Source organism: Rattus rattus, chromosome 6 (genome assembly GCF_011064425.1).
Source record: "Rattus rattus isolate New Zealand chromosome 6, Rrattus_CSIRO_v1, whole genome shotgun sequence".
NCBI classification, from domain to species: domain Eukaryota; kingdom Metazoa; phylum Chordata; class Mammalia; order Rodentia; family Muridae; genus Rattus; species Rattus rattus.
Window position 1 is genome coordinate 12035581 of NC_046159.1, and position 15818 is coordinate 12051398.

Below are 15818 nucleotides of genomic sequence, written 5' to 3' on the forward strand. Positions count from 1 at the left end.
AGCATCTCTACATTGAGCACATATTTACATGCATGTGTAATGTGTGACAGCTGCATAGCATCTCTATATTGAGCACATATTTACATGCATGTGTAATGTGTGACAGCTACATAGCATCTCTATGGAGCACATGTTTACATGTATGTGAAATATGTAAAAGCTGCATAGCATCTCTATATGGAGCACATGTTTACATGTATGTGTAATGTGTAACAGCTGCACAGCATCTCTGTGGAGCACATCTTGCATGCCTGCACCATCCATGCACGTTTCCCGTGAAGGGTGAGCAGCCCCTTCCCTTGTGTGTAATAACACAGTCTCTAGATATCAGCAATGCTCTCCCCGTTTGGGCTCCGAATGTCCATTCAAAGCCTATGGAGGTAATGGAAACCTTAGGGGTGGGGCCCAGTGACAAGAAGTGGGTGACTGGGGATTGGATCTGGAAGCTGTGTCCCAGGTCTCTTCCTCCTGCTCTGGCCACTTTACTTTCCAGTTGCCAGGGGGTGAGTGGCTTGGCTGCTTCGGACTCTTCATGCCACGGTGCTCTGCCTCACTATAAACCAAAGCCTCAGACCACAGTTCAGAAAAAGCGTTCCTTATTATAAGTTGGTTGTCTCTGGATGATCTAACACAGAAATACCTATGGTTTCTGACAGCCTCTTAATACATCCTAGTATACTTCATCACATGTAGATGCCTATAGAATGCTTTGCTCAAAGGAGTTTGTCCTCATATTCTAATTTTGGTGAAATACACTTAAAATTACAAACCAATACATACCTGCTCCTCGTCACAGGCTGAGCCTTCAGGTTTGGCACGTGCTGCTTAGTGATCTCACACCTTGCCAAAGGCCACAGGATGTCCCTTGCTGTTTACTAATCGTTATTTGGTATACTAAGATAATCACTATAACTTTGGCTTTCAGACAGGTCGCCTAACCCTAGTAGTAGACTGAAGTCTGAATAAACCAAAACTAATTCTTTTAGGGAAGGTAGTAGTGAGGACTGGGCCACTGACCTTGGAGCCTCCTGCAAGTTAGCAAGGGCTCTAACCCCCATCTACACACCGGCCCCCTGCCCTGTCTCACTAAGTTGCCCAGGCTGCCTTTGAATCCACCCTGTAGCCCTGGCTGGCCTTGAACTTGTCATTTTCCCATCTCAAGCTCACACGTAGCTGGGATAACAGGCCTGCACCTTTAGAGCCTGTCAGCTAGTGTCCTTTCCCACTATGTGATTTGATTTGGGTTAAAATGTAAAACACAGAAGAGCAAGTCAGGAGAACCTCACTTTTAAAAGGTAGGGTTCTCATGTGAAATGATGAAAGTCAGACAAAGAACTAAAGGGCTAGAATTTCATCCAGTTTATATATAAATATATGCATATATGTATATGTGTGTGTATGTGTACTTTATTTTTTATGGATCTGTGGTGTTTGTGTGATGTATGTGTGTGTCAGGGGGTGGGGTTATGTCTGTTTGTTCATGTACAAGTATGCAGAGACCAGAGGTAGAAAGGGACATCTGGCTCTATTGCTCTCCACCTGTCTGTCCATCTAGCATTATTTGTTAATCATCTGTCTTCTTCTTCTTCTTCTTCTTCTTCTTCTTCTTCTCTCTCTCTCTCTCTCTCTCTCTCTCTCTCAATCATCTACCTACATATGTATCAATATCTATCAATCATCTACCTATTTATTATCTATCTATCTATCTATCTATCTATCTATTCTATCTATCTATCTACCTATCTATCTATCTATCACTATCTACTTATTTATCATCTATCTATCAATCATCTACCTATCTTTCATCTATCTATCTGTCTATATCTATCTATCATTTATCTATCTATCACCTATCTATCATCTATCTGTCTCTATATCTGTCTGTCTGTCTATATCTATCTAGCTATCAATCATTTATCTGTCTAAGAGAGCATCCTTTTTAAGTCTGGAATTCTCTCTCTCAGGCCAGTGAGCCCTGAGATCTACCAGGCCTCTTACTGCTAGAATTACAGACACGGGCGACCATATCCAGCATTAACTTGGGTCCTAGAGAATGTAGATCCTTGTCTGTGCTCAGCAAACACTTCACCCACTGAGTCGTTTCCTCAACCCTGCAAACTATTTTAATATTCTTATACTGTGCTATTACTAGACCCATGCTTTGGATGTGAGACTTGAAAACAGTTGAGGTAAAGCTCTACACGGCTAATGCCACCATGACTAAGCTGTCCATCAAGAACAATATGACATTCTCAAAGATCACTTCATTGGAGGTAATAAATTAGTTTGTTTGTTTGTTTATTTATCTGAACTTGCTACATCTCATCTAAATTGTTGTACACTTTGCTCCACTCCAGGCAGGTCCTAATTTTATTTTATTTTAAAGGTTTTTGTTTTTATTTTTAATTACGTGTATGTGTGTGTACATGGGAACAGGAGTGCAGTGCCCAATGAAGCCAGAAGGTGGTGTCAGAGCTCTTAGTGCTGGTCTTACAGGTGGCTCTGAGCCACCTGACATGGATGATGGGTGCTAAACCCAGGCAGATACTCAGTAAGAGCAGTGGAATTCTTGAGTGCTGAGCCGTCTTTCCAGTCCCGGGTGGTCAATTTAAAAGGCTCAGCACTGCAGATGGAACCCCGGTTCCTGTTCCTTCCCTATTGCTGCTGCCCAGGACTGTGAAGGCCATAACCTAATTCATGAACGTCTGCTGTACAAGTCAGTTGGCAAGATCCTGGAGAGCTCTGCTGCCGAGAAAAGGGAGTTCAAAATCATCAAGATGGTTCACTCAGATGTCAGCAACCAGAAGTGAGCAGAGCCAGTTCGGAGCCAAGTCTTTTGAAAGGGAGGAAAAGGCACCCGTTCTGTCTAGGGAGGAAAGAGTACCCATTCTCTGAAAGCAGATCTCCATAGAGCTACCGTGAAAAAGTCAGTGTTATAGTAAAATGTAATTATAATTAAACATGTGCTTATTAATGCAGTTTGAGAGCTGACCACAGTGTTTACCTAGTGATTGGTACCCTCTCCTCTTTTGGGGGTTTTCTCATTGCTTCTTCTGACTATTGACATATGGAATGGAGAGCATGCAGGACCCTAGGGACTACAGAAAATGACACACCAGAGTTTGTCATTTCCTCTGTTTTCTCAATACAGCTCCCGGTCCGAAGCAAGTTCTTGAACAGTGACGGTCCAAACAGCAAGGGTTACTGCTTCTTTTAATTTTAAGATTTATTTTGTCTTTAATGTATGTATGTATGTATGTATGTATGTATGTATGTATGTATGTGTCTGTGTGAGGTTTTACACATGTGAGCACAGGTGCCCATGGGGGTCAGAAGAGGGAGTCCCATCCCTAGATCTGGAGTTCCAGGTTGGGTGCAGGGAACTGAACTCAGTTTTTCTGGAAGAGCTGCCAGGGCTCTTAGCCACTGGACCTCCTCCCCAGCTCCAAGGTCAGAGCCTCGTTGAATGAATTATTCATTTTTATTGTTTCCTCCAATCATTGTCCATGCAACTGCACAATTTAAGGCTCTTGGGGAAACTAAGACTAACGACGTAATTTAAACACCAAAACTTGGTGCCATGTAATTTGCTAAGTGGCTTGTTCAATGGAGAAGTCATCGTTGCTTGCCATGATGGAATAGGCATTCTGCGTCATTCTCTTTTGTGCCTTACACAGACCTGAGGCTTGGGAACCTTAACTTGCTCAAACTCACAGTGACCGGAGGCTGTGCCCCACCGGTGTGAACCCTTCCTCCGAGGCCCTCAGTTGGAGTCTAGTCCCAACAGTCAGTGAGTGTAGAAATGGAGTAATTAGCAAGGAAGCGAAACACTCTCAGAGATCTGATGACCTAATACGTAACATCAGTCAAGCATGCGGGGGAGCTGAAAGCTACATCTGCTGCCTCCAGCTCTGTTCAGATCGATGCCGGCTGGAGAGCGCACGTCAAGGGCAGTGACTCCAACTGAACAAACTCGGAGGGCAGGAGCTGTGGATTTTAAAGCCATACTCTCATTTCTAGTGCTTATCAATTAAATCTGAGGCACCAGAATCAAGGGCGTATCTTCCGTGAAGATACCAAGGCAATGACGATGGGCACTTGGGATCCCCTGGTACCTGCTCAAGATGGCTTCTCCTGTGAGACCTTTTCCTCCGCCACTCACCCGTTATGAAGCTGATGGTGGAACTGTCACAGCAGCTCAATTCTGGATCTCCCCACGTCACCATGGTTACGCGAAAGTTGTAGTACCACGCCGGCAATAGATTTGCTATTCTCTGAGCAAGGACGGAGGAAAATCAGGAGACAAAAGACGAAGAGGAAAACAGTATTTATGAAGTTGATGTACTTTCCATGGGTCATGATAAACATTAATAATTTTTTGCTTTCTTTTTCTACGCCTTTAGGGTTATTTTTGAAGTGAAATGAACCATAAATGAAATGAGATATATAATTAAAAAAAAAAAAAGACCGAAAGACAGAGAAAATACGGTGTTGCTTCACCATTTCCAAAGAAACTCTGCATAATGAAGTAGCACTTATCGATGAGTGTTTGCACATATTTATTTCCCTGCTTCTAGGAAAAAGGGAGAGATAGTATTCTTCTAGCATGACGAGGGACCACAGTCTTACTGGGTGGCAATGACCAGATTGTCCTCTGTCTGGAGAGCCACTGTGTGCTTCAGGGGTCATGCATAGGTTGCCTACACTTTGCAAAATGAGTCTAGTCTCAGAAAGAGCAATTATTACATAAGCTGTTTCCAAAGGGTCAGCAGTGCAAGTATGTGCTGATTTGTACAGGCCAAGCAGAGTCATGGCTACAGACAGTCAGTCAACTGTAGAAGACCAGAGGGAAATCTCTTGTGATGAGAGGAGAGTTAAGTATGGGGCAGCACTGCTCTGACTGGAGAAAACTCCTTATGAGAGAAATACCACCAGGGGTGAAAGTTAGTTGCATAACCACCTTTATCTCTCTCTCTCAAAAGACAAAGACAGATTCTGAACCTAAGAGAACTCTAAAGCCATTGATTAGCAACCAACCAGGAAACAAGAGTGGCCTGGAGTGCCTTTAATCCCAGCACTGTCAAAACAGAAGCAGTCACCCCTAAAGTTCACCGTTGTCCTTGGCTACTCGAGAGAGGCCTTCTTAAAACCAAACAATACAAAACAAAACCAATTAACCTAAGCAAAACCCAACTGCAACAACTAAGACCCCCGAAGTCCTTCAAAACAGCTCTCTGCCTGTGCAGATCAAATAGCTGTCTTCCGAAATGGCCTCGTTCACAGATGGCTTTCCCTCACATAGGTGTGACATAGGCATGGCCATTCACACGTGCGCCAGCCAGCTTTGGGAGCATTACCACGGACGACGTTAAGGAGACGGTTGCTGCTATTTCGTAGTAGGTCGTCCACTCGGAGGTCATGGTGGTGGGGTTGAAATAAAACATTTCAACCACGTATTTTCTGAACACTCCCAAGTAAGGTCGGGTCCAGCTCAGCACTACTGCCGTGGGACCCAATGGGTAGAGCATTAAATCCTTTATCCCAGTGGGAACTGAAAGAGGGAAGGGTAGAGGGCGAAGAGAGAAAACCAGACGGGGCGTTAGTGTCTGTACAGTGGCTTCGAATGGGACAATCAGGGCTGTCTATCTCTTAACTCTTGTTGCAGAAAAACTAAAGTAAATAGATATTTACTTCTGACTTTCTCCTCTATGTGGTAAATAGAAGGATGTCTTCCAAATACACAGGCTGTTTATTTGAGGGAGTCAGTCCCTCGTATCTAGCAGTCACTAGAATTTAACCCATTTAGCAATGGATGGAGACTTGTCCTGTTTTGCCTTGTATCTGTACTGAAGAGGGACAGACTCCTGAAGATTATTTTACCATAAACAACATAGTAATCTCTTCATGTAATGTTCCTACTGTATTGGAAGTCATAAGAGATTGATCCAGCAATGGCTATGGTGTATGGGAAGGTATCCGTAGGTTAAATGCACAGACGACACCGTCCTATATTAAGTAACTGGAACATCTCCCGCTTTGGGTTTCACCTCTGTGTGTGGGGAGGCATCTCCTGGGAGTTATATCCCATACATATTGGAAAACTTATAATCTGATGCAGGGGTATTGAGTGCAGTTTCGTGATTCTTCCATTTATGATGAATTGATGAATTCAGGTTGAAGGCTGCACCCTTCCAACCAGTAGTCTGGTAACAATAGGTCTTTTTAAAAAATCTATCTATCTATCTATCTATCTATCTATCTATCTATCTATCTATCTATCTACCTACCTACCTATCTACCTACCTACCTACCTATCTTCTATCTATCTATCTATCTATCTATCTATCTATCTATCTATCTACCTATCTTCTATCTATCTATCTATCTATCTATCTACCTATCTACCTATCTTCTTTCTATCTATCTATCTATCTATCTATCTATCTATCTATCTATCTATCATGGCTAACAACTTACCAATGGCAAATGTCACAGGATCAGAAGGTGGCCCAATCAAAGGGCCTTTTCTTAGGTACATCACAACCTGATACTGGGCACCGGGAACCAGGTTCTCAATTACAGGTTTGCTTGAGTTCACCTTAAAGCAAACACCCAATAAGATTTATGTAGAGCGAGGCTTTCAGAGCGAGACAAACAATCCGTAGCAAGTTGTTAGAATGTAATCCTTGACTTTGAAGTCTGCCATCTTTTACTCATGCTGAGGAAGGTTAAGATTTCAAAGTTAGGATGATTTATACTTTATGTGAATTCAGAAGGAGAACCAGGACATTGAGATTCCATGACTGGATTTAATATGCCCCCATGGGCTGCCCCCAATAAATCACTGTCGAGTGTAACCACATACACCAGAGCATCCTCCTCCCGGAACCATAATCAAATCAGGAATACCATGAGGGTAGCCTGACATCCTAAATGGCGGTGTCAGCTGATGACACGCCAAGATCAGTGCGGAATTGCCTTTAGTCTCTCGTCACTTGGAAGCATATAATATCTAATTATAGAGATGGAAATGACCTCAGAGATTATCTATTCAGATCTCTGATTTAATAGATGGAGAAGCAAAGCCAGAGAACGGCCAAGGTCAGTTGCTCACATTTACTGTTGGGAAGAGCAACCGAGCGCTATGACCTCTAATCTGCACTCAGGGCAAGCCAAGGGACAGCTGTAAGCACTTTGCAAAGTCTATTGTAACCTTATAAAATGATGTCATAGAGGCTGTGTCTCAGCTCTCCGTTTCTATTGGTTACGTGATCAGTGTGTAGAGAGAGCAATAATAGGGACACACACATGAGCAGAGTGGATGGATGGACGATCAATGTGAGCATGTGCAGGATTGATGCTTCAGTTCAAGGTTAAGATGTGAGTGGGTTAGCGTGTATCGTGTATGCAGTATCCATGTGTGTACATTCGTATGATGTATATGTGCATGCCTGCACAGCCATGTTTGCATTTGTAGAGGTCAGAGGCTATTATCAGGTATCTTCCTCTGTCACTCTGCACATGACCTTTTGAGACAAGGTCACTCACAGAACCTGGTACTCACTGATGCCTAACCTGCCCGGCCAGTCTCCGCCTCTCAGAGCTGGGATTACAGGTGTGTGTGCCCCTGTGGGGCTTCTCACATGGTGGCGAAGATCTTGCCCTGGGTTCTTACATTTGTGTTAGGAACTTAATCTACCCTCTGAATTATCTGTCTAGCCCCCGGATCCGAAGTTAGTGCTTCTAATATTTAAGACAGTCTCATTTAGTGAGGAAAACGAATTTCGTCATGTTGTTTGAAATTAAGCCCCAACTCCAATAGGTATAAACACAGGGATTTGATTATACTTCATTTAGCACTGTTACCTTCGTGTCTTCATTATATTAATGTAGGTAATAACGCACCTTCGGGTTTGCGAGATGCTTAGACCTGACTGTAAGACACATCAACTCTTAAGATCAATTGTTTTGGCCTCTGGGGTACATAAAATGGGAAACTTCTACAGGAATGAAGAAAATAAATGGATAACAATTTCATTGGCAGTTTATGGTGTGCTTTTTTAAAGTCTCATTAAAATTATAAAGGTAAACAGTACTGGCGGTGTGAATTTCAATGCTGTGAATTTCAGAGGCTGGCTATGCGTGTTAGACAGGTCGTGATTTGCGTAGAATACAGCCTACTCTCTCCCCAAACTGGGGAGGCACAAGAGAGATGGTTACCCTGGCACAGTTCATTAGTACTCTCCCCTTCCTTGCCCTTTTGCCATAACATCTTACTCATATTTAGATTTCTTTTCCAAGACTGTCATCTAAAGATACACTAGGCATGGAGGCACACTGAAGAATCCTAATGCTTTGGGAGGTAGAGGCAAGGAAGTTTAGGTGTTCAAAGCCAGCCTGAACTATATAGTAAGTTAGAGGCCAGCATGGGCTATGTGAAACTGTGATCTTAGAAGTTAAAATAAGGGGTTGGGGATTTAGCTCAGTGGTAGAGCGCTTGCCTAGGAAGCGCAAGGCCCTGGGTTCGGTCCCCAGCTCTGAAAAAAAGAACCAAAAAAAAAAAGAAGTTAAAATAAAAATAAAGAAATAAAGAGAGACAGTGCATGCTGTGCAGGACAGAGCAATACTGTTTTATTAAGATCATATTCTATGTGACAAAACTAATGTTTGCTCTGTGGATCCGTTGTTCATCAACACAAGAGCAACAGACCAAGCCTTTCTGTTCTTTTCCCCAAAGCCTGAATGTCAGCAGGCCTTCTTCCTGACTACCCTCTAACAAATTCATAAATAGGGTGCTGTTGAACCGCACATGTGGAGTATGTGAGCATCATTGCTAGAGAATTTTATTTTTGCCGTGACAGGGCATTTTAGACATTCTGACACACTTGTAAATACTCACCTGGATCTCTAATCCACATTGCTGTTTAGACCAACATAAGACAAACCATGCAGGCTGTTTCAGGGTGGTGTTACCGCCTCCCTTTTAGTTTGATAATCTTTTACACAGCAATTGTTTCTAACTGTGAGTGTTGTAACTAGAGTTACAGCCACTTAAATACGTGGCAGCCATTAACCTAGGGAAATGATGTCTTTTAGAAAAGACAGAGGCATGAAAAAAGTCATACTGCTTTATATAAAAGATAGAGAACAATGTCATTTCAAACTACCTGTCTTTGGGAAGAACAATTAGAAACAAGAATCCCTAAATGTTTGTTAAGGTGGAAACCTATATTGCAGGTTCCTAATACTTTGGAATGTAAAGACAAGAAAGTTTAGGAGTTCAAAGCCAACCTGAACTATATAGTAAGTTTAATGCAGAATTAAACACTTTAATTCTTCTGCACCATTGTTTCTAGTTCTTTCTAATCACTAGCCAAACAACCGGTCAACATCAAATGGATGAATAAAATAGAAATCAATATATTAATAAATATAAATGATGTGTGATATGTAATCAATATAATAAATTAATAAAATGTTAACCAATCTTTCCACTTAATTCATCTCCATTCTGTAGCTCTTTCTTCCATTGTTGGCTTACTTCAGTACCAGGGACTCAACTCAATTGAATATGACTCCCAGAAGGCACTGGGTCTGCCTGTCCCTACTGAGCTAAAGGCACAGGAGGAAATACACTAAGGAGAGCAGTTGGAAGAAACAGAGTGAGTTGTTAGGCGGTGGGTGGGTTGCATGTGATGAGCACAACGGCTCCTCTGTCCGAGGTGGTCCTGTGTCCACCCTTGTGATGCTTTCTTCCTTAGCTTTTTGATGTACATCCATTCCAGACACCAGGGCTTTCCTACCCAGGACCCAGACAGCCACTGGGTCACTTTCCCTTGAGCCAAACGATATCCAGCTAAGCCTAAATAATGACCACAGCTGACCCTTCTTTCCTCTTTAAAAAAAATCCTTCAGACACTGTGTCAGTCCTGTGTGCCCTCATTACAACCCTGTGAGACAGGATTGATTTCTCCCAACATCACAGATGAAGACATCAAGAACTACATGAGGGGTCTGGATAGATTGCTCAACAGTAAAAGCTAGACCTCTCTCTCTCTCTCTCTCTCTCTCTCTCTCTCTCTCTCTCTCTCTCTCTCTCTGGAATCTTGATTTCAATTCCCAGCACCCACAAGACAGCTTACAACAGTCAGTAACTCTAGCCCCAGGGGATCTGATGATTTCTGGCCTCTGTAGACACCAGGCATGCATGTCGTGCACAGACAACAGTCACACATTCAGGCAAAACGTACACATAACATTAGAGAGAGGGATAGGAGATATATATATATCTCGACAGAGACAGACAGACAGAGACAGAGACATAGAAGAGACAGAGCTGATAACTGTGAAGACAAAGTCTGAAACCCGCTTTTCTGTGATGCTGTAGTCTGTTCTAGACTATCAAGTTGGCTGTCTCTCCACCCTATCACCTCCTCATGAGGGAGCACAAAGCTATCTACAGAACCATGACCAGCTGTGAAGGCAGATCATCCAGAGTGGTGGCCCCTGCTTTGATACCAGTCAGCTGGGTGGCTCCTGGGAGGTCCCTTATATAGCCTACCTCTCTGGCCCACCATCTTTTCCTTCCTCCAGAGGAAAGGTTGGTATGTCTGTCTGTCTGCATTTTCTCATTATTATGCACTCCTGCAAGCAGTCAAACAGCTCTCATGGACTGAGGCACAGCCACGTAAGAACGAAGATACACGCATATCTCACGTGGCACTCCCTCCAATTCTGACAGTAGTGGGAGTGTGCTAGGTTTTTGAGAAAATGCTCAGGGCACCTTTATTTTGGGCAGCCAACACGGTTTCTTACAGAGCACAGAGAAGCGGTAATTTCCCGTCTTCATGAAGGAACAGCTCCAGGATGGTCCTCAAGAGGATTTGTCTCCATGCAAACACTCATTACGAAGAATATGTTCTTATGATCAGGACAGATTTAAACCCTCGCAAGTTTTCTATTGAGAAGGGAGGCTGGGCTGGACGCTTCATGAAATAGAGACTCAGGTCTAACCTGTTCCATCTCCAGAATGCTACATAGAAACTGCTTTACGTACATACAGAATCACACAGGTATCGGTGGAGTTGATGGGCAAAGAGGAGACTTTAGCAGGGTACCTCAGAGAGGATCGAGGTATAATATAAGAAGCACTCATGCGAGTGAGGCCATGGATGTAATGACTAGCTTCAACCTCAGCATCCCTAATGCAAGAATGCGAGATCCAAAATCTGAAACGGTTTGAGCAACACCATACCACCAATGTAGTGAATATCACACCACAAGTATTTATTTCACGAACAAACACTAAAATACTACTCAAAACTGGCTTTAGACTATGTGTGTGGGGTGCACATGAAACACACACGAATATTTTGTTTGTGCTATGGTTGAACCCCTACGGAGCTCCATAGGAATACACAAACACTTCACTCCTCCCGCCACAACTCAGTGTCTGAAATCCTTCTGAGCCCAAGAATCCTAGAGAGGTGGTTTTATTCTGTATTTGAATCGGAGCCATGCTTATTTTAGAGATCACAGTGAATGTTCTGTGTCTGGGTTTTACATGGCACAGAGGACCACGTTTGTATAGCAAGTGCTTTACCCGTTTTCTGAGTCATTTACCCAGCTTCTCTTGAGACAAAAAAAAAGTATTTATTTATGCCTGTGCACATGACAGCCAGTAGAGGGCGTATGATCTCTCAGAGTTACCAGTATTTTCTAGATGCCATGCTTCTTATGTGAATCCTGAACTCTGCCTGATGAGTCATCTCTCCAGTCTTCTTAGGACATTTTGAATTTAGTTTTCCCATCTGAAAATTATGTGTAAGAGCATGCAGAGAGAGTGTGTGTGTGTGTGTGTGTGTGTGTGTGCACGTGAGCGTGCACGCGCACTTGTGCCTGTGCGTGTGTGGTGTTAGGACCATGGATGCTGGAGGTATAACACTGTGACAATCCTCGGAAAGTCTTGTAATGACTGAGAGGACACCTGGAATGCCAGCCTGCTGGTGCTCCTTTAAACATCAGTCTCTCGCCCATCCAAAATCCTTAAGGGTTTAGTGTTGCACTGGGAGAGAATGGTGTGAGAATGCAGTTGGAGAGCCCTTCTCTGGATCATCTATAATTTACAGTAGCTATAAGAACTTTTTGTTTTGGGGTCCCAGGCAAAAGATACATAATCTGTTACATCCGAATGGACAAGAAGGAAATGTACCTTGGACAGTTGAGTTCCGGGTCACTGTCAGTGAAGGAAATACGTTTCCCACCAGTTTAAAGTCAGTTACGTTGGGTGTCATCAGGGAAGGAAACCAATGAGCCGAGTAAGGAGCTGTGATCGCTAGTTAATCTGTTTAGCATATTTACTCTTTAATTTGATTGAGTCAAGGGGTAGATTATGCCTCTAGGAAGGACTTAACTTGGCGTTCTAAAGCGTTTAGATCTCCAACGCTTCACGGCTCCCGAATCAATCTTATCAATTTAAAATTTCTCACTCCTTGAATTTCACAGATGCCTAATTTTCCCAAGAGGAATGGAAATGTTTCAGATGTTTGCCGCATGAACAGACACTCCCCCATCCTCAACACACACACTTCTAGGGAAGAGAAGTAAAGCTAGAATTTAAGGATAGAGCAGAGGGCTCCAGCACTGATTGGCTGTAGGTGTCCACACCTAGCCAATCACAGGACCACCAATTTGCATATTCTCTTTGCCCTGCTCCATCCCTTTCCGTGGCTGTCTAGTCCCATTTATCTTTCAAGACTTTGTAGTTGGGATTGGTGAGGAGAAAATTCTTAAAGTTCATATATATTTTTGTTTTTAAACTTGTTTTATTGACTTCACATTGCTTTAACGTTGAAATACAAGCGGAAAAAATGCAACAGACACCAAACCCCTCTAAAAGACTGAACTTGGCTATCTCGTCCCCAGGGAAGCATTTCTTGGATGGGTGTTGATAGTCCTTCCTCACAATCTATATTAAGAGAAAATCAGATCCTTCCTTTGTGAACTCAGAAGCATCATCAGTTGCTGGTGCGGGCTTCTGGAACATGGTGCAGTTGTCCTATACGCATTTTTAGTCCATCTCACTAGAAAACAGCACTGCTCTTCAAACTGACCACGGTTCCAACATTTCTCTAAGCTCTTGACACAGAGTAGGCAACTTCTCTTCAGTAAGAAGCAGAAGCGATAGGAACGTTGGGAACGTGACCTCTAACAAAACAGAAAGAGAAGTGGAACTGACCAGCCATGCCCACTGGTTTCCTGTCTCCTGTGGTGGCTCTTGTTAATGTCACTCTCCAGTGCCCTAGGAGAACATCAGTATGGCCTGGGGACTATTCCCTCTCCCATCACCACAGGTTGAGTTTCAAGTGGCCTTCGGGGACTTGGTGTGCTTGCCCTAGCAATTCTTACCTGGGTACAATACTGCTTCTCCAGCCGCTGGCTCTCTTTCTGTTTCTGGCATGTCAGGGACACCACAGACACAATGGTGCTGTTGTAGTTCTCCTGGGAAGATGTCCACGACAACAAGGCAGTGGTTGAGCTTAAGACGTGGACACTCACGTGCTGCGGTTTCTCAGTCAGTTCTTCAATCCACTCTCCTGTGGGGCCTGGGCATTGCAAATCACAATGAAAAGAAGGCTGTATACTGAGCTAGTTGAAACAGAAGATGCTAGATGTCGTTGTTGTTATGGGTGTGCATGTGTGTGTGCGTGTGTGCGTGTGTGCGTGTGTGTGTGTGTGTGTGTGTGTGTGTGTGTGTGTGTGTTTGCGCACGCGCGCCCTTACACCCTTACAAAGAGATTTAAAGAAAGACTTGCTTGCTCTGGCTATCCTCTGCCAACTACAGCCTTCAACTCTCCCACCTCTCCTCTGTCTCAGACTATAGTGGCGTCGGCAGCAGCAATAATAAAAATGAGTTCAATTTCAGTTGTCAGGCACATTAGAGAATATCGCAGTGAAATCTTCATCAAGCAGAGGGTGTGACACTATGGCATTTCATCGGTGTTTATAATTCCTTTGCTGGGAGGACCTTTCTAGAAATAATTGCTCTGAGATTCAATCAGTCGTTACCATAATCTTACGGAAACAAATTAAATTTTGCCACAGCAGAAACTGAAGGACAGGCTAGGGCTGTATTAACCAAAGCGCAGCAGGCTGGCTGGGTTCAAGAGGACGTTTAGGTCCTGGGTGGATCTTGCAGTGTGTGGGGGTGTGTATTATGATGCTCTCTGTGGAAGCAGCCATCCCGACCCTTACAGACAGCTCTGGCCATGTTCTCCCTCATATCTACAATAAACCTTCTCCTCCACCTTAACTAGGAGTGATAATGTCTGCTCTCTCTCTCTCTCTCTCTCTCTCTCTCTCTCTCTCTCTCTCTCTGTCTCTGTCTCTCTGCCTTCTCTGTCTCTCTGCCTTCTCTGTCTCTCTCTCTCTCTCTCTCTCTCTCTCTCTCTCTCTCTCTCTCTCATTCAGTTTGATTCCATTAAACGGGATGGATGCAGACTTAGTGTAAATGGCTGTGAGTAAAAGATGTGTAAAACTTATAGGAAGACAGATACGCCCCTTGCAACCAGGCTCTATCTCAGGTACTGACATACTTTAGTCTGCCAACTCTTATCACGTGTCTATGAGAAGAGCACTGGTCTTCCACCTCAAGTTTAAATTAAGAAATTCAGGCAAGGGGGTTAAGGAGATTTATGATTTACAAATGTGAAGTCTGATCTTTAAAAACCGATGCTTTGAGGGGTTAGGAGTTGGGTTTGATCAAAACATTTTCATACACATGAATGAAATTCCCACACCATGAACTTTAAAACTCCATGCTCTTAACCATGTATAGGGTTCCCTGGATGGAGCACCAAGGTTCTTGCTTTCCCATATCAGTGGTGCAGCTTCCCGCAAGTGATTCGTTGCTTCTGAAGTTTCTGCTATGTGTGAATAGACCAGGCAGAACGTTAGAGGCAAAAAGAGCGTTGGTGGGCTAGGGGTGTAATTTGGTTGTTTGAATGTTTTTCTAGAATGTGCAAAGCCCTGCATTTGATACCCAGCATCCCATAACCCGTGTTGGGGGGTCCACATCTGTAATCCCAGCACTTAGAAGGCGAAGATAAGATGATCAGAAATTTAAGATCCTCTTCAGCTGCACAGTGAATTTAAAGTTAGCCTGGGTTAGCTGCATGAGACCCTGCTCAAAGCTAAATACATGCATACATGAAAAGTAAGCACACAGTAAGAGATTTCATGCCTTAATAAGGAGATTGAAGCCCAAAGACTCAGACGCCCCACTCAATGTCATGGAGACAGTGAGTGTCTGGATTGGACAGCATAGCTGGCCACCACTGCGAGTACCACGAAATGACATCATCAGACAATCTTAAGTTCAAGTCTTGGTCTTAACACGTGTGAGAATAACAGTTTCACTTCCTATAGCTCGGAGATTTTCATGAAAAAAAAATGTGTTACAGAATATTTGATCGCACCGTGAGCCCAGAGATTGTGTTATTTACTGAACAAAAGAACCTGTTTCTAGTTGTGGTGTGACTCGATGCTTAGCACACACCCTTAACCCCAAACAATTACAGCAAAGTTGGTAGAAGGAAGCAGCCATGTTTGAAAGTGATATCTAATTGAGTGGCAGACAAAGTGATGAATCAGAGAAAGATTTGACAGGTTAGGATACGACCAACTCTCATGAGGAGAGAGAGGAAAGGGAAGGTGCTGAGGGGCAGTACAGAGAAAAAAGAGGAAAAGGAGTTTACATAGATGGGTGAGAGAGAGAGAGAGAGAGAGAGAGAGAGAGAGAGAGAGAGAGACCAAGCAGA

At 43.5% G+C, this 15818-nt stretch overlaps 1 protein-coding gene across 1 annotated transcript in view; it reads right to left on the minus strand.

Moving 5' to 3' along the window:
- Ptpro (protein tyrosine phosphatase receptor type O) overlaps positions 1 to 15818 on the minus strand; it is a 205928-nt gene that overhangs the window by 62193 nt on the left and 127917 nt on the right. Inside the window, exons 7-10 of the mRNA XM_032905510.1 lie at positions 13408 to 13604; positions 6478 to 6598; positions 5358 to 5551; positions 4163 to 4274 (exon numbers count right to left, since the gene is read on the minus strand). Coding sequence (XP_032761401.1) covers positions 4163 to 4274; positions 5358 to 5551; positions 6478 to 6598; positions 13408 to 13604 — 624 coding nt within the window. The remainder of the gene's footprint in view (positions 1 to 4162; positions 4275 to 5357; positions 5552 to 6477; positions 6599 to 13407; positions 13605 to 15818) is intronic.